Raw genomic sequence first — 18,781 nt, 5'->3', positions numbered from 1 at the left:
AGGTAGCCCTGAGATTACATAGAAAGCAATTTCAAGCAAAACTAACTCAAGTATGACAAAGAATACAAAAGGATTCATGCTTTTATAAATAAAATAATCTTCCAAAGATTCCACACAATCAAGCAACTTATTTAGCTGCCCCATTATTTCTTAAGTCAGTGAAATTAGGCAAAGCTTCTAGTCCTGGTAGTTTTTCTATAGACAGGTAGGATTTAATTGACTTTCTCATTTATATGGAGCTGAAAGTTTACATGATCCTTTTTAAACAAAGCTTTCATACCTGTAAGTCTGAAAATGGATAGATTTGTAGAATATGCAAATTACAAGATTCTCAACTTATGACTGTTCATTTAACAACAGTTCAAAGTTGCAATGGCCTTAGAAAAAGTGGCTTATGACTTCTACTTGGATTTATGTCCACTGCAGCGCCCCCTCAATCATGCAAGTGCAGGACTGGCATTGGCAACTGGCTTGCATTTGCAACTTGTTGCAGCATCCTGCAGACGTGTGATTGTGATTTGCAAACTTTTTGTTGCCCACTGGGGAAGTTGGATTCGCTTAATTACTGTGTGATTCTCTTAACAATTGTGGTGAATTGCTTAACAACCACTGTAAAAGTTGTTGTAAAATTGGGCGCAACTCAACTTGCAGTAGAAATTCTAGTCCCAACTGTAGTAAGTAAGTTAAGGATTACCTAAACATAGATGGTAAAATATTTACCATAATTTTTCCATAAGCACTTCAAATTGTACTAACTTCTGTAATTCATCCTGAGAAATTTGATTTTATAAAATGAACAATTTTAGATTATCACTGGATATATTTGGTACACAAACATATAAATTGGATATGGCTATATTTACTTTGTTGGAAATGAAAAAAGCCTTTGATGTTATGCAGTTAAAATTTCTAAAGCATGTTTTTCTCAGATAAGGTTTTCCTTCTAATTTAGTTGATTTCATTAAAATGTAGCCCAAATCAGTTCTTCACTATTAGGATATCCAAGTAGTTCATTTTCTCCTCTTTTACTGAATTTGATTTTGGAATCTTTCATCTTATACATTAGGCAACCTAAGTATACTTTGGGTGTCATGACAGCCACAGTAAAGTTTAAATAGCTGTTATATGCAAATTCTATTCTACGTCTTCCTGATAATTACTAAAACTCTTGATCCAAATTAAGCATATTGTACAACACAATGGTAAATTATCAAGTTATTCTTATAAAGAAAAAATGTATAATATATTTCCTATTATCTCTAGATCTATATGGATGTTTGTAAAAAAATTCATTTTGTTTAACTCATTTCAGTACTTTGAAATAATTATTTGTAGAAAGGTTTCCTCGTTGACAGAGTTTTAAAGAGTGTTACTTTGGCATTCTATGAGCTTAAGGTAAAATTAATATAAAAAGGGATTATTTTGTTTAGGGGGGGCGGAGTGTTACAGGCGTACTTACCGCCTGCAACGCTCCGCGATGCCTCTGCAACACTCCAGCTGCTCAGCATAGGGTAGCACAGGCGCCATACGCTCCCTGCACAGAAACCCCGAACAGCTCAAATACAGGTAAGGAGCATGGGCGGGCGGGTGGACCCTCTGGAGCACTGTACCGGAATGATACCTGGTGCTCCCAGCAGGCATCGGTACACCCGTACCTGGGCATACCGGTCATATCTCACCACTGAATTAATATTATAGTTTGAAATTTGTAACTTAAGGAAGTATGAAGAATTTTGATTTCCTATGAGTGGAATACAGCTAAAAAGGCAATGGTGGGATTTAGCCAGTTCACACCACTTCGGGAGAACCGGTTGTTAACTTTCTGAACAGTTTGGTGAACTGGAAGAAATCATTAGGGCAGATAATCAGTTGTTAAATTATATGAATCCCACCACTGTAAACAGATGAAAAAACATTAAATTTGATTTAAAAAGTTGAATGGAAGACATGCATTCACTTCTACCTATAAAGTGGCTTTTTACTGGCATTTTGTAAAGTCCAATCAACCATGTGGTATATATTTAAACTACTTTTGTTTCATGTAGATTTATATTTATTTCAACATTATTTTTCTTTCTGGCTCATTTTACCTGAGTCTTTTTCCACTCTTCTTTTAATTTGTCTATTGTTATTCTTTTTTGTTTGTTTGTATATTAAACACCACAATACAACTTTTAAAAAGTAGAACAATCTATACATAAACCCCCAACTCATATAAAATAGAAAAAATCTATGAGACTCAAGGAAGAAGCCAAATTTTATAGTTTCTGTTAAATTGTTATATATCTTTCAATGTAATTTTACTAATATATTTGTATTACCTCAGTCTGCAAAGAACATTACAGACTAATAAACAGAGTAGGAAATGATTTAGATTCTTTTAAATTTACTTGCAAAATATTTTCAATAAATGTCATTTTAAAAACAAAATTGAAAATGATTTCCTCAAAATTAACAGCTAGTTCTTGGTGTTTCAAAACAAACCTATTCATTCCTTAAGGCAGTCTCGCAAGTTTCTAACAGGTCAGTGAGGTCAGTCCCAGCTTAAAAGTCTGATTCTATACATACCTTCCAGGAGCTGATAACAACTGCTATCAATACTGAATGGCAAAGTCAAGTAAACAGAAATAAGCCAGTTGAAAGTGAAAAGGTGCAGAAAAAAATATAGTAAAACCCAAGTAGAAAATGAGTTAATGGAGAGTCAGTTCAGGACAACTCTGAATTTCCCACTTGGGTGGGATAATCAGGGTAATTGTCTGAAGAGCATCTCACTGGTTACACTTATGCCATAGACTTTTACACTTACAACAGTACTAATATCTAATTGAAAATTCTGGCTAGACTACTATGTGACTTTTGTATTTCTTTTCTTCTCTACCAGAATTTGTCTTCTTAAAATATTATAGGTCATCTTTCAGAATCTAAAGCTGTCTCATAAAAACTATAGAATACAGTTTTGATTCCTTCTACTGCTCACTGTATTCTATCTATCTAGAAAAAGTTCATAGATTTTTCACAATTACATTCAGACTATTAAAATACCCAGAACAATCAAGTCCTTAGCTACAGTTCATTTAAACATTTAAAGTTAGTGGGCCTATCAATTTGCATCCTAGTTCACAGTCTTTACTTTTTGTGATGATGAGAGAAACAGTGAAAACACTAGTTTTCATAAAGCAGGTAAGGTTTTGAAATTAAGATAACCTGAAGATGAAAATGAAAGTAGACAAGAATATGTCACATCAGAATAGTTTACAGCACCAAATGTATTTAAGTTTAGTCTAATAAAAGAATTAGAAAGTGAAGACAGTGAAACAATTAACATGTTGCAACCCAAAGTATATTTTAATTTGAGATAGAAGACAAGAATGTGAGGTTTTAGGCACAGACGTAAAAATGATGATAGCACAGAGAAAATTTGTTTTGTCCTCAGGACACTAACCAAAAGTAATCTTCTAAGTACTGATTTATCAGTATGTTACTTGCCCCCAATAAAGTACTACCTATGTTGTTGTTTTTCTACAGGTGGGGTATACTTTCAAACAGAAGTTTCATCTACAGCTACCTATCAGTTTTTATTTTTTCAAAGATTCTTAAGGCCCATAGAGGTGAGCTCACCATTCTTCTAAGGCACCAAAATGAAACAGGGTACCAGATTTCAAGGGAGCGCGGGGGGGGGGGATCAAAACTACCCTTGAGATTTGTGAATGACAGCAGCAACTGCAAGGTTTGCCTAGCAGCTATCTAGGGTTGCCATTGAGTATGGAGTCATGTAAAACTATTCATGGGGAGGGGGGAGATGACACAGAAAGCTGTTTTGCTTTGTAATTATATGCTTGCTTCTCACTTAAAATTTAAATAACATTTTAAAGGGTAATTAGTCAAGACTGGCAAGTGGGTGTCTTATGGGTATCCCAGATCTATGCTGTTCCCTTGGTTTCATTTCTTTCTGTATGACTTTTTATAGACCAGATGCATGATACGGGATTTCCAGATTTGAAAAGTTACTTGGGGTAGCCCCAATCTTATCTAAATATGCATATTTTGAAAATCAAGACCAAACAGCTTGATCTGTCTGTCAATATTTATGTGACTGAAAAGAACACTCTTTTTTGGTGGTTGAGCAATTACAAATTAGAAATGGTCAAAATCTCATGAGATTTCAGCATTTTTTTTTTTAAAAAGGGGGTACATGAGTGCCATCTAGTGGTGTTACAACTGTCATAATGCCTGCACTGTCATAATGCACGGGCAATCCTAGGTGTGGACTATGACGTAAAGGTACCCATTGGAATAAGGGACATTCCTTATAGCTGATAAATAAATTTCCTCATATTTGATGGGGAAAATTGTAAATACAAAATCATGATCTAATCTTATCAGTCTAAGATAAGAAAGGTCTAATTGTGCATTTTGGTATAAGACGTCTTCAGGACACACACCCAAATACAGTTTTATCTCAGGTTAGCAAGTGAAGTCCACACCTATCTACTTTCTCAAGCCCACCTTCCAGTTTTACCTCTTGTGTAGGAGTCAACTCAAACCTAACTAATCTTCTGCTCCAATCTCATCATTGCATGCTTTAAATTTTGTGACTCATGCTTCTTTAGCAGAATAGAATATCCATAAATGTTTTGTGGAATCATTCTGTCAACAGCTAGGAAGCATTGCTAAACAAGTATGTAGCTGACTTTATAAGCATAATGGTTTCTATAAGAAATCTGAATTATTGGTCATTTTTGTTTCACAATTATTATTTTTCTAGGAAATTACTTTATAACATTATAATGTTATTTCCTGCCTATCTTATACAGCCTTTTGATTTTCTATTTTGGCATTATTTTCACACATCCCTACCGAACCGCAATGAAGATTCAATGTTTCATTTAGTAGAACTGAAGTCCTTCTCTAATTGTCCCAATTCTCTTTATACTCTTTTGCAGAAGTCAGCAAATATATAATTCCTTTAAATCTTTTCATAATCTCTTTTCCACTAGAACAACATATCCCATCTCTATCTAAAAAATGAAATTTGATCTGGATTCCACATGTTAATCAAAAGGATTTATAATGTAAAACCCACAGATGATCTAGTTCAGTTCCCTAAAACTGAGCCACACTTGTTTTTTTCAGTCTCCCTGTCCAATCCCCCATGTTATGTTTGAAAACTAAGATGACATTGGTTGGTAAAAGACATTACAGATTTGTTCACATTGTTTTAAGTCTTTAACCACTTTAATTATTTTTCAGTGCAAGGCTCTGGAAACTTACATTTGCATAACCACAATCCCTTACTTACCCAGATGTGTAGGAGGCTTCTGATTTGATTGGAGGGGGAATGTTAGACAGGCAGTGGCCACTGAGAAACCCTTTGGGTACTACCATGCCATTGTTGTTATTGCAGTTGAGATGAGCACTGTAACTGGACACACATGGATTTGGCAAGGGGGGACCGTGCCGTATTGGAACTTGACTGCTTGAAGGGCCAGGATGGAGACCATGACGGACTGGGACTTGGGTGCTTGGGGGACCATGATGGAAGTTGCCACTGGGTACAGGAGTAATTACATGACCAATACTGGAGACAGATGCATTGACAGTGGCAGGCTGAGTATGAGGATAACCGGCTGAGGCTGGAATTTCAGAGATGGAATCTAAATCAGAACTGAAAGAGAAAAGTTGAACCATTTATGTAATATTTGCACCTTGCCATTCTGACATAATATAAAGACTATATTTATTTCTAGTCATATACATTGTTGGATTCAGCCATAATGTCAGCCCATGATTTTTAACCATGGTTTTTCTTTTTTGAAGAAATATATTGGCTTGATCTGCACATCTAACTAACTCTCAGTGGATAAAGGTAAAGTAAAAGTTCCCCTCACACATACATGCTAGTAGTTCCTGACTCTAGGGGGCGGTGCTCATCTGTTTCAAAGCCGAAGAGCCAGCACTGTCCGATGACAGTTCCGTGGTCATGTGGCCGGTATGACTAAACGCCGAAGGCGCATGGAACACTGTTATCTTCCCACCAAGGTGGTCCCTAGTTTTCTATTTGCATTTTTACCTGCTTTTGAATTGCTAGTTTGGCAGAAGCTGGGGCAAGTAGCAGGAGCTCACTCTGTTACACGCTAAGGATTCGAACCACCAAACTGCTGACCTTTCTGATCAACAAACTCAGTGTCTTAGCCACTGAGCCACCGTGTCCAGTGGATAGGTTGAAACATAAAGGAAAGCCAAAAGCAAAACCTGCAGTATTCCACTTTTAGGAGAATATGTGAAAGTACTGAAAAGAATGGAAGCAAAAGATGAAGAAAATATTAGCTCACACCATCATAATCTCATATGCAACCCTCATTATCACGCTTACATCAAACAATGTCATGGAGTTTTAAGAATGAAAGGGGAAAAGGACACTTACATATCTTGTGAGTCTTCTTTACCGATGTATTCTTCCAGGATGCTGGTGTCAATGTTTGATGCTTCAAGAGCTCCATTAATATCATGACCTGAAAGAAAGACCAGATATCATATAAAAAAGCAAAAAAGCAACAAAACAGCAACAACAAAAGCATGTATATAACATATATAGTGGTAAGGATGGGGTGGGGGAAATGGAGCTAGAATTGACACTCTGAATTATGTGAACACAAAATTTGTTGCAAAATGTGGATGAAGATTTTCAGTCATCCAGGCAGAGATGTCTGAAATTGTCTGAAGGTTGAATCTTTGTAACTGGACTAATTTTTAGTTTCAGAGACGTCTCACTGCTCATTCAGGCAGCTTCCTCAGTCAGCGCAAGGCAGTTAGGCAGAGTCGTTGGAATGTACCAATTCCTGCCACACCAACCTCAGGTGACTTATCCCTAAAATGATTCAATGATTCAACCTTCCAACATCTCTGCCTGGATGACTGAGAATCTTCATCGTCAAATTATGTGGTTTGTTTCTACAAAAAGCTACAAACTATTAAGATGATTTATTCACCATATTGAAAGAATATTCTGTCAACTGACTATCTTAACAGGAAATACTGCACTTTCTTAAGAAAAATAATTAATTCCAGTCTATTACTCTGAGCTAACCAAAATCAATTACTGCTCTGCTGCACCTTATATTCCTGTCACAGGTCTAAATAAACTTGTCTAACTTCTCATATATTAGAGGCTGATTGGCTGGTTGGTTGGCTTGCAGGCTTCATATGACCTTCTTCCCTTCAATATCAACCACATCATCCCCTATCAAGGTTTGGTAATCCAATAACAGGAACACCATTTTCTGTATTGCCCCTATGGCATAAGAACTGGGGAGAAAGGAGGGAGGATAAAATAAGAAGTAAAATAATGTTTTAAGCTCCAGTGGCTTTAAGCCAGTGCTTCTTAAAGTGTGGTCTGCCCCAAGAGATCTACAAAAGGGATCTATAACATCAAAATTATTTGCCAGATATTGAAAATATTTGCAAAACTGTGAAGCATTATTACTGTTTTCATAATTGTTAAAAGTTTTACTTTTGTTTAAAAAATCATGCCTTTTCATATAGGTACCCTCAGACAAATAGTTTAAGAAATGTGCTTTAAGCCTTTTTTTTTTTTTTTAGGATTTTATTGAGGATTTATATGCTGCCCTTTTCCCTGAGGGGACTCAGGGCGGCTTATAACAATGAGGGGAAGGGAGTGCAAGACAAGACTTAAAAGAAAAAGAATCGTGAATAAAAGAAAATTAACCATAAAAACACAACATTCACTCAACATTCGGGCGGGGTGAGAGTAATCCTATCCCCAGGCCTGACGGGATAGCCAGATCTTGAGGGCTGTGCGGAAGGCCTGGACTGTGGTGAGGGTACGGATCTCCACGGGGAGGTTGTTCCATAGTGTCGGAGCTGCAACTGAGAAGGCTCTCCTCCGTGTAGTCGCCAGTCGGCACTGACTGGTGGATGGAATTAGGAGGAGGCCTACTTTGTGCGATCTGATGGGACGCAGGGAGGTAATTGGCAGGAGGCGGTCTCTCAAATAGTCAGATCCACTACCATGGAGCGCTTTATAGGTGGTAAGTAAGACCTTGAAGTGCACCCGACGATCAACAGGTAGCCAGCGCAGCTCACGGAGGATTGGTGTTATATGGGCGAACCGTGGTGCGCCCATGATCACTCGCGCGGCCGCGTTCTGAACTAGCTGAAGTCGCCGGATGCTCTTCAAGGGCAGCCCCATGTAGAGCACATTGCAGTATTCCAGCCTAGAGATCACAAGGGCTCGAGTGACTGTTGTGAGAGCCTCCCGGTTCAGGTAGGGCCGCAACTGGCGCACCAGGCGAACCTGGGCAAATGCCCCCCTGGTCACAGCCGACAAGTGGTGGTCAAAACTCAGCTGTGGATCCAGGAGGACTCCCAAGTTGCGGACCCTGTCTGAGGGGTATAAATTTTGCCCCCCCAGCCTGATTGATGGAACGTTAGCCGAATTTTTGGGAGGAAAACACAACAGCCACTCGGTCTTTTCCGGGTTGAGCACCAGTTTGTTAGCTCTCATCCAGTCTTTAACCGCCTCAAGGCCCCGGTTCATCACGTCCACCGCTTCATTGAGTTGGCACGGGGCGGACAGATACAACTGCGTATCGTCCGCATATTGGTGGTACTTAATCCCGTGCCTCCGAATGATCTCGCCCAGCGGTTTCATGTATATGTTAAATAGCAGGGGGGACAGAACCGAGCCCTGTGGCACCCCATAGGTTAGGGGCCTCGGGGACGATCTCTCCCTCCCCACCAACACCGACTGCGACCTGTCCGAGAGGTAGGAGGAGAACCACTGTAAAACAGTGCCGCCCACCCCCACCTCCCGCAGTCGTCGCAGAAGGATACCATGGTCGATGGTATCGAAAGCCGCTGAGAGGTTGAGGAGAACCAGGATGGACGCGTAGCCTCCATCTCTGGCTCTCCAGAGATCATCGGTCAATGCGACCAAAGCGGTTTCAGTGCTGTAACCGGGCCTGAAGCCAGACTGGAAGGGGTCAAGATAGTTAGCTTCCTCCAAGGTACGCTGAAGCTGTAAGGCCACCACCTTCTCAACAACCTTCCCCACAAAGGGGAGGTTGGAGACTGGACGATAGTTGTTAAGAACTGCTGGATCCAAGGACGGTTTCTTCAGGAGGGGCCTCACCACCGCCGCCTTAAGCGCGGTGGGGAGGTGTCCCTCCCGAAGAGAGGCGGTAACAACCGCCTGGATCCAGCCTCGTGTCACCTCTCTGCTGTTGGCAGTCAGCCAAGAGGGACACGGGTCCAGTATACAGGTGGAGGAACTCACAGCTCGCATAGCCTTGTCCACATCCCCAGAGGCAACATCCTGAAACTCAACCCAGAGATGGTCTACCAAGTTATTCCCCTGTGTCCCGGCTGGATCTGCGGGGGTGGAGTCCAGTTCCGATCGGAACCGAGCAACTTTGTCCGCCAAGAACTGACTATATTCCTCAGCCTTACCCTGCAGGGGGTTCCCCGTCTCCCTCCTATTTAGGAGGGAGCGGGTTATCCTGAACAGGGCGGCTGGGCGAGACTCGGCGGACGCTACCAAGGAGGCAATGTGTGATCTTTTGGCGGTTCTCAATGCCCAAATATACTCCTTGGTGCAAGCTGTCAACAGTGCTCGGTTCGATACGGACCTGTCGGACCTCCACAGGTGCTCTAGCCTTCTCTTCACCTTAGAACAATCATTCCAATTTCAAATCAGAACAGTAGAATAGAACTTTCAATATCTATTCTATCTGGAAAAGTCCCTGTATCAGTGCCACCTTGCAATTCTTGGCACTGAGCTTTTAAGTTTCATAAATTATTATTTTTATTTTTATTATTATTATTAAAAGGAGCAAAACGACTAGCTCATGCTGTCTCAAGTAGTAACTGGTTTCTTTTTCCATTGCCTTAAAAAATTCTCTTCCTGCGTTTGTACTGCAAAAATGCATTGAGTTTCTTGATAGAAAATGATTGCTTTATATAATTCCTGAGAGCCAGAAGCTCTCTGGAGTTTAGATACTACTCCTGATGTTTAAAATATTTTCAGTGAGAAGGGAGAAGAACTGCTATTCAGAGATGCAATAAATTAAAGACATTTTCCTGAATTCTCATCTCATTAAAATGCTATGCCATTTGCTCACTAGATAAACACACGCATACAATCCCCCCCCCAATCTTGTTCTATCCTCCCCACCCCCACGATAAGCATTCTGGTTCAAGATTAATCCTCCACCCCACACCCTTCTAAAAGGGGGGGGGGAAGTGGAATAAAACAAAAAGAGGAGGTTTCAACCTAGAATTGCATCCAATGAAAATCTTTTTACTGTTAGGCAAACAAATCAGGAGAAATGAATCCAATGAGGAATTTTGTCAGACGAATCCATGAGTGTGCTTAGTAAGGGAGAGAGTGAAAAAGGAGAGAATCAGGGTTTTGCTTTTTTTTTTTTTTGACCACACAAAGTAGGGAAAGAAAAGGCTGGGACAAGATGTCATGAGAAAGCTTCCAGTTCTAATTTGCTACCCTGTGAAGAATCCATTAAATTAAAATCACCTCACTCCCTGCTTATTATTATAAGAGGAAAACAATTGCTTAATCCACACTCCTATCTTTTTCTTTACAGGTAGTCCTCAACTTTTAACAGTTTGTTTAGTGACTGTTCAAAGTTGCAATGGCACTGAAAAAGGTGACTTATAACTGTTTGTCACAGTTACGACCTTTGCAGCATCCCCATGGTCATGTGATCAAAATTCACATGATTGGCAACTGGTTCATATTTATGACCGTTGCTGTGTCCCAAGGTCATGTGAGACACGTTTTGTGAGCTTCTGACAAGCAAAGTCAATGGGGAAACCAGATTCACTTAACAACTGTGGCAAGAAAGGTCGTAAAATGGGGCAAAGCTCACTTAACAACTGTCTCACTTAACAACAGAAATCTTGGACTCAATTGTGGCAGTTAAGTTGAGGACTACCTGTACTGATGCTACTTCGAGAATTAGCATTCTCCTTGAGGTTCAAGACTTGGTGCTCCATTGGTTTCCAGATTTCATGCATTTCGACATCCATTTCCTAATTATGCCTATCTTCTTGTTTAACTAGTATTATTTGTATTCTATCCTGCATAGCTTTTCTTAACTTTAACCTATATTTTAAAATATTTTTTTTGTTACGGGGTGGAATTGAACACCCGTCCCCACTTATATGGTTAGCCATTATTAAAAGCATTAAAAATTTAAAATAATGTTTTAAGTCGCTTGTCAGATTATTTAACAAATGCCTTTTCAAGAGTGTTACTTTCCTTCTTCCAATCATTTGAAATATCAATACATTTAGAGGCATGTTTTACATTATAAGCATTACACTAATTCTTCCATGTGGTACTAATAGATCTTTCTGGTGAAGTTGCAATGTATAATTCCACCCAATTGTTGCTTAGCATTAATTGTATACTGGCCACAATAGCTTCTTCAATCGATGAAGATTTTTAAAAGTTTGTATTGTGTGAATTGGCCTTATGTGTCCTATTTCCAGCTCTACTCTTCAGCCATGCCATTCTGATTTGCAAGTATCCCCATTAATACCCATTTACTAAGATTAGGAAAAACCTTAAATAAAGTTCAGACCAGAACTCCCCATTTGTATTGCTTTTTTTTTTACCCTCAACAGAGATCAGCAGGAGTTTTCCAGAAAGACAACAAGTAGGACATGAAAGCAAGATTTTGGCTAAGCAATGCTTAATTTGCCTGAAGTATTAATTCAGTGTCTAATAAATACTGTGGCCAGTTTACATTTACATTATGTTGAGATACAGCATTTGGGAATAAACCTTAAAGGTGAAATGGATATTAAAAAATATAGGAATACAGCTAAACTCAACAAGGCAGTATCATTTTTATTCTTTTAGTAGTAGTAGAATTTATTTGATATCCATTCTGAACAAATTCTGTTGCAATGATCACAGCTTTTTATTTTCTAACATTTGAAAGCAATAAATTGATTGGCTAAATTTAGTAAGAAAATTTGTTAGGATACGAATCAGAAGCACATAAAGAATTCAAGTGAGAAAAGAAATCTATTTCTGTGTTGTACGTGCATGCTGGATTATAACTCAGATGTTCAGAAAGAATGGCATATTGCTTTTCCTAGCCAAAACGTCATGTGTGGATCTGGCAAAATAAATAACAAACGCTGTTTATTTCCAGCTTTTCATTGTGACTGTTCCACCATGGTATCATTTCTAGCTTGAATGGTAAATCTGCCAGTCATCTTGTCTTGAAGGTCACCTTCTTGAAGAACCTCAAAAGGAACCCAAGCATAGGTGAGATAAACAACCAGAAGCAGGACGCACTTCGGTTGCATAGCTTAGGAACTAGAGAACTGATAAGAATTCTTTTTTTTAAAGAGTGCCAAGTCCTTTATTGTTGTTTTAATAAGGGGAGAGCTTTTCATTACTTAAAAATAAGATGTCTCTGAAGAGTTTTCCCCAACTTTAGGCTAGAAGTTAGAGGAATTTGAATTAGCCACCCTAAATTAGCATTGGCTGACATGTCATTCCAAGTGCCTCAATATGTTATTTTTCTCCATGCTGTTTGTTGCCCTAATACTCAACTCTTAAAGTTTTAATGCAAGAAAAAACAATGGGTTCAATTCAGTAGTGGGATTCAAATAATTTGACAACCGGTTCTCTGCCCTAATGATTTGTTCCGACAACCAGTTCACCAACCTGCTCAAAAAGTTACTGTTTCTCCTGAAGTGGTGCGAACTGCTTAAACCCACCACTGGTTCAATCTTATATTCTCTAACTACCTGAACAACTAGGAACTTTTTTTCCCAAATCTGTTCTTCATTTGCTTTTTCATAAACTCCTTCATATGTCTTTCTGTCTCTTTAGAGCAAAAAGCATCTCTGGAATGTCTGCCACTGAGTGCAAGCTCTTAAGAGCATCTTGTTGCTCAAACTTCTACTCAATAAAGACTTGTTACCAAAAGCCAGCTTAGGTGATTAATTACAAGCTAACACTACTCTTTTTGGAGTCACGAGCTCTTAACAACATTAAGCAATGCCCCTTTGCCCCCATCCCTTTCCAGCTAGAGATTAGAGGGAAGCAGGAAGCTTCAGAACTCTCTCTCTCTCTCTCTCTCTCTCTCTCTCTCTCTCTCTCTCTCTCACACACACACACACACACACACACACACACACAGAGAGAGAGAAAAAGCTGCTATATTGTTCGCAGTTATAATAAACCAGGGGGTGATGATGATAATGATGATGATGAATTCAGTTTGTACTCATCCTTTCTTTTCTTCTTTTCAAAAAGAGTTCACTTCCCAACGAACAAAGCATCAACAATAATGTGTTTCTTGGTTAGGCAAACCAATGTATAATTCGTAACTTGTAATATTAGCCATGTTTATTCCTTTTTAAAACTGCAATCAAATTCTCGATCTTACGGTTTTTAGATTTTATCATGAAAGTGAATTACATTTAATCTATTAAAATTCTATTAAAATATAACTAAAGCTGATGAAAAAATATATCTTGCTACTTTCAGATATTCAATCTGAAGTTGTAATTTTCACAATTTTGTTTTCAATCCTTCCAACATTTAATGGACAAAACAAATATATAGCAAAACACCACATGCAGCACTGCTTTATAATCAAACTACTGTTTAGTGTTTTCTTTGCAAGTCTCATCCTTTCATCCCTCTTTTATTCCAATATGTTATAAGAAAGTTTGAAGGCTTCACCATGTGAAATTTACACACATGCTATATATATGTTATGGTTAATCATCATTTGACCATTTAAGTGAGCATAATAAACAACTTAAAATGTGGTTTATTGTTCATTATTACTTGTTAGTATTTGCCATGCTAACTAGAATTCTCAGTCTTAATAATGTAACTAGGTTAAATGAAAAAGGAATGAAAATCTAACCACTGAAAATGCTAAAAAAAAAAAAGCTTCACAATTCCAAAGTTCACCCAGGCTCATTCTTATACTGCTCAACTGTGATTTGGTACCTTATCCAACGCAGCCATTATCAGAATGTTCAGTCTAAGTTTCAAGTCAAGACAATCTTTTATTTTGAAGACAAAAGCAACTTATTTACACGATTCATGGGTAACAGTTTAAAAATGCATTTGTCATTTTGCAGTTACATCACACTGCTCATATTCAATTTCCAATCAATTGCTGTCCCAATATCTTTTTTCAAGAATCAAACCAGTTACCACTCATTTTATAGATGCGCACTGATTTCTTACACGGACAGATAACGTTACATATGTTATATTAAGGGTTATTCTGTTTTCTAACCTATCAAGAACATTTTCAATTTTATTTCTTTCATCCAATTTGCCAGCAGGATTCAAATAGATATTAGAAATTATGAGCATTGTATGTCTGGTACCCAGTCATTCAAGGCCTGCTTTATTTTGGAATCTGGAATAGCAGGGATGCTTAGAAGAACTCTCTTCCTTTTATATCTGATTATAAACAATGCTTATTGGAAAAGAAAGGTAAATGAAGAAAAGAAATGAAAAACAGATATTCTAGGCAGCCTGGAGAATCTGTGGCTCTCCAGATGCTGCTAAGTTATCCCTTTCTAGCATCCCTAACTCTCAGTATGCTGACTGAAATAGACTAGGAGTTCTAATTCAGCAATATGGGGGCGGAGAGGAGGAAACAACCTTTGCTTGTTTGTTTGTTTAGGTAGATCTCACAGTAGGGGATTTCATCAGTGTTCCATGCACATGAGACTGCTTTTGAGAAAACATAAACCTACACACCGCAAGGCACGAGTAGAAATGGCAAAGCAAATTTGCACATTAAAGGAGTTACCTAGTTGTTATTTTCATCCAGGAATACCCAATGAGCTTTTAGTTTTATACATAGCTTATAACTAAATAAACAGTTCTAAAAGTTTCCAGATTACAGTATAATCAGAAGAGTGTTCAGTAGGTATTCCCTGTTAAACATTCAATAGCTAATATTTCACAACTGTTATGTTACAGTGTCTTTCTTTTCCTATAGATATACAAACCCCAAAGCAAGGTCTCAGATCAAATAAAACTAAGAAAGCCTCCATCTGATTAGTGTCTCAATAGGCACTGCCTTCAATTCAGCAGAAGAGAAGGAAAAAATGTGTTGAATACAGAATACCAATACTTACATTAGGCACATGTAAATCGTTTTAGCTCTATTATTCACTTCCTAGACTTCCCCAATTGGTAATTTCCAAGTATTTCTATAACCTTTTCTCAAATTATTTCACCCTTTTATTAAATTTGCTTCCCATCCTTATTTCAAGGAACTAGATAGGTTGCTGCAATTCCATCCTTTTAGTAACACTCACAGGCAGGTAGGGTTTAAAGTTTATACTTTCTTCTGACAGATTACCTAAAAAGAGATCTCCCAAAACTATGGTGCCACCATAATGTTGGAACTATAAACAGTATACAGTTGTGAAAGTTGTAATCGCTAAACATTAAAAAAAATAAACACAAAGCTGAGGATCAGGTAGTTATACAGTCTGCTGTGTAAGGTAAAGTAAAGGTTCGCCTCGCACATACGTATGTACTAGTTGTTCTAGGGGGCGGTGCTCATCTCTATTTCAAAGCCAAAGAGCCCGCACTGTCTGAAGACGTCTCCATGGTCATGTGGCCGGCATGACTAAACCCGCGAAGGCACACGAAATACTATTACCTTCCCACCAAAGTGGTCCCTATTTTTCTACTTGCATTTTTACATGCTTTCAAACTTCTAGATTGGCAGAAGCTGGGACAAGTAATGGGAGCTCACTCCGTTACACGGCACTAGGGATTCGAACCGCTGAACTGCCAACCATTCTGATCGACAAGCTCAACATCTTAGCCACTGAGCCACCGTGTCCCTCTAGTCTGCTGTATACAAAGACATAAAATATAGGCTTGAGAATACAGGAAACTGAGCATTATACAAGTAGTCCTTCTCTTACAACAGTTCATTTAGTGACCATTCCAAGTTACAACAGCACTGAAAAACCTGACTTACGATCTTTGCAGCATCCCCATGGTCATGTGATCAAAATTCAGACATGTGGCAACTGATCGTATTTTTGATAGTTGCAGTGTCCCAGGGTTATTATGTGATCATCTTTTGCAACCTTCTGACAACCAAAATCAATGGGGAAGCCTGTTTCTCTTAACAACTGTGTTACCAACTTAACAATTGTGGCAAGAAATGGCATAAAATGGGATCTTAATAAGTATCTTGCTTAGCATCAGAAATTTTGGGGTCAATTGTAGTTATAAGTCAAGGGCTACCTGTATTTTGACCAAGTGAATTGCTTTTCTTTCTAATGATATTCCTTTCTGCTTTACTCTGCTTTAGTCTAGTTCCACGCTCATAAAAAAACAAAGGAGGAAATCACCATTGAAGCATGGTCTGTTATGAGAAAAGTAGTGTTGTTAATGGGCAAATAAAACTGCTACATTTAGTAGTGTACAAATATTCATGTTTAAGAAATTGACAATCATTTTGTGTTTGCTTAGAAAAGCTACATTCTATTCAGAGTCTCTAATAAAAGGCATTAATTCAAAATCAGGGATAATATCCTTTATTTTTAGATTAGTTAATCTGGAATTTAAGAGACTATTTTAAAATGAAAACAATCGGGATTTGAGGCTGGTTTTCATGCCCATCAGACTTAGTATTTCCCCTACCACAAATCGTGTGAAGTGTCAGGAAATAGTGGGAATATTTGTTGAAAGGAGAAAGTGAGAAAATAATATAAATTCAAGTACCCTAACAAAATGAACAGGGAGTGGGAAGAGCTGAATCCTTTGTGCATGTGAGAATGTCAGGAATTCTACTGTTTGGACTGGTTTTCTCTGCCAGACTTAAATGTCTAAACTTGGACAGAATCCAAAGGAAATTTCCAGTGTAAGTCCAGCTTTCTCTTTATTTGCTGTTTTGCAAATGATCTGCCTACTGCAAGCCCACCGAAGCCACCTATCCTCACCTCTTGGGGCCTTTTTGAGGGAGAAATAATTTACTGGTAGTCCTTGACTTTCAACCACAACTGAGCCCAACAAAATTTATGTTGTTAAGCAAGACATTTTGTAAAGTGAAATTTGCCCCATTTTACAACCTTTCTTGCCACCGTCGTTAAGTGAATCACTGCAGTTGTTAAGTTAGTAACAACTGTTAAGTGAATCTGGCTTCCCCATTGACTTTGCTTGTCACAAGGTTGCAAAATATGATCACATGACCCTACAGCACTGCATCCATCATAAATTCATGCCAAACAACTATGCTGCAATAGTTGTAAGTATCAAAAAGTGGCCATAAGTCAAATTTTTCAACCCTGTTCTAACTTTGAACTGTCATTAAACAAATGGTTGTAGGTCAAGGACTGTCTGTATCCCTCTTTCAGTCTTCCTTCTACAACTGCAAGAAAGAACATTATCCTGTAGTTACCAATCTACTTTAAATGGAGCAGAAAGAATCCGAAAAGCTTTATTCATTTCTGAAAATCGCTCCTCCAGTTTAAAACGAGTAAAAAACAAACCTAGGTTGAAACAATGGCTACTATTTAGACTGAGATAGTTTAATAGTTGTGGACAAAAGAAACACGTGATCTCCATTCCCTCAGTACCATGGTTGTACAATAGGAATATTAAATATAATTAATATAGAAGAAGATTACTTTCAATGCATTTTGATGATTTGTTAAACATTCCTGATACTGTGGGAACTAAAGTCAGGGTGATCATATACTGATTTTCACATCACAAATTCACTTACAAGGAATTAACCTAGCAAGTGAATTCAGCAAGGCAAGGGAGTTTCTGATTAGGTCATAGAAATAACAACTACCACCATCACTGCCCCATTAAATAATTCACTTGGGCATCCTGCTACACAGACGTGACCCCTAGCACCCCTGTTTAATATATTCCTGGATTCATTTTATGTGGAAGTATAATCTGTTTTAGCGTGAATAACTCTGTGCAGCACAACCCAGAGGTGCTTTAAATCTTTGTATTTACAAGACTGGGAAACTAAGCATAGATTGTACGCAAAGTGATTTGTTTATCATTTTTATATTTATAAAAATAACTCCTCCTTATACCTTTGCTCTGTTGCCCAGCGTCTAATCAGCCACAATCTTTCTTAGGCCATAAGGTGAAAGAGAGCGCAGGGAGGGGGTTACAGCCTTGAATACGTTAATTAGAACCAGATGCAGAAACTTGGGCAAGATGAGTAGGTCAGCCATTTTAACAGACTGATGAGAGCTTCAACAAAACTGGAGGGAGGGAGAGAGAGAGGAAGAACCAGAGAGAAAAAGCACAGTACCAAAAGGTAATGATGAATGGCATGAGTCAAATATAAGAGAAATGAACTCAGTGACTTGTCTCAGTGATCAGTCTATAATCCAAAAAGCATTGTACTATTGAATTAAGGATATACGTTTACAGCTAGGTATCTTGCAATCATACAGTATATAATAACAGAACTCAAGTCTTTGTTCAAAGTAGGGGTTGCATACTGAGTTAGTCAGCCACTACATCCATTAAGTAGGTAGGGTTGAGCAGCTTTTTTGTATCAGAAGTAGGAATAATAGAACAGCATCTACCATTTCTTCCCAGGCACCCCAGAAGTCTATCTAGTTAAGGAGAAAACTGATGATTATCAGTAAAATTCCTCCTCCCGACCCCCTTATGTCTTTTAGGCTGTACTCCTGTGGGCAAGGAGTGTCTTTCACTAACTCTGCAAGCCATTTTGCAAGTGTTTTG

General features: G+C 38.4%; 1 protein-coding gene across 3 annotated transcripts in view; it reads right to left on the bottom strand.

Moving 5' to 3' along the window:
• The window catches only part of MYRF (myelin regulatory factor), a 107,855-nt gene that overhangs the window by 52,161 nt on the left and 36,913 nt on the right, over positions 1-18,781 (bottom strand). For all 3 annotated transcript variants that reach the window (XM_087715119.1, XM_087715123.1, XM_087715125.1), the window contains exons 2-3: positions 6,425-6,512; positions 5,300-5,665 (exon numbers count right to left, since the gene is read on the bottom strand). In XM_087715119.1, coding sequence (XP_087571245.1) covers positions 5,300-5,665; positions 6,425-6,512 — 454 coding nt within the window. The remainder of the gene's footprint in view (positions 1-5,299; positions 5,666-6,424; positions 6,513-18,781) is intronic.

The sequence above is a fragment of the Thamnophis sirtalis genome, unplaced genomic scaffold (genome assembly GCF_051295495.1).
Source record: "Thamnophis sirtalis isolate CommonGarterSnake01/CBP01778 unplaced genomic scaffold, rThaSir2_p1.2 scaffold_1, whole genome shotgun sequence".
Taxonomy (NCBI): Eukaryota; Metazoa; Chordata; class Lepidosauria; order Squamata; family Natricidae; genus Thamnophis; species Thamnophis sirtalis.
The sequence above is the reverse complement of the archived record's forward strand: the minus strand, read 5'-3'. Positions and strand labels throughout refer to the sequence as shown.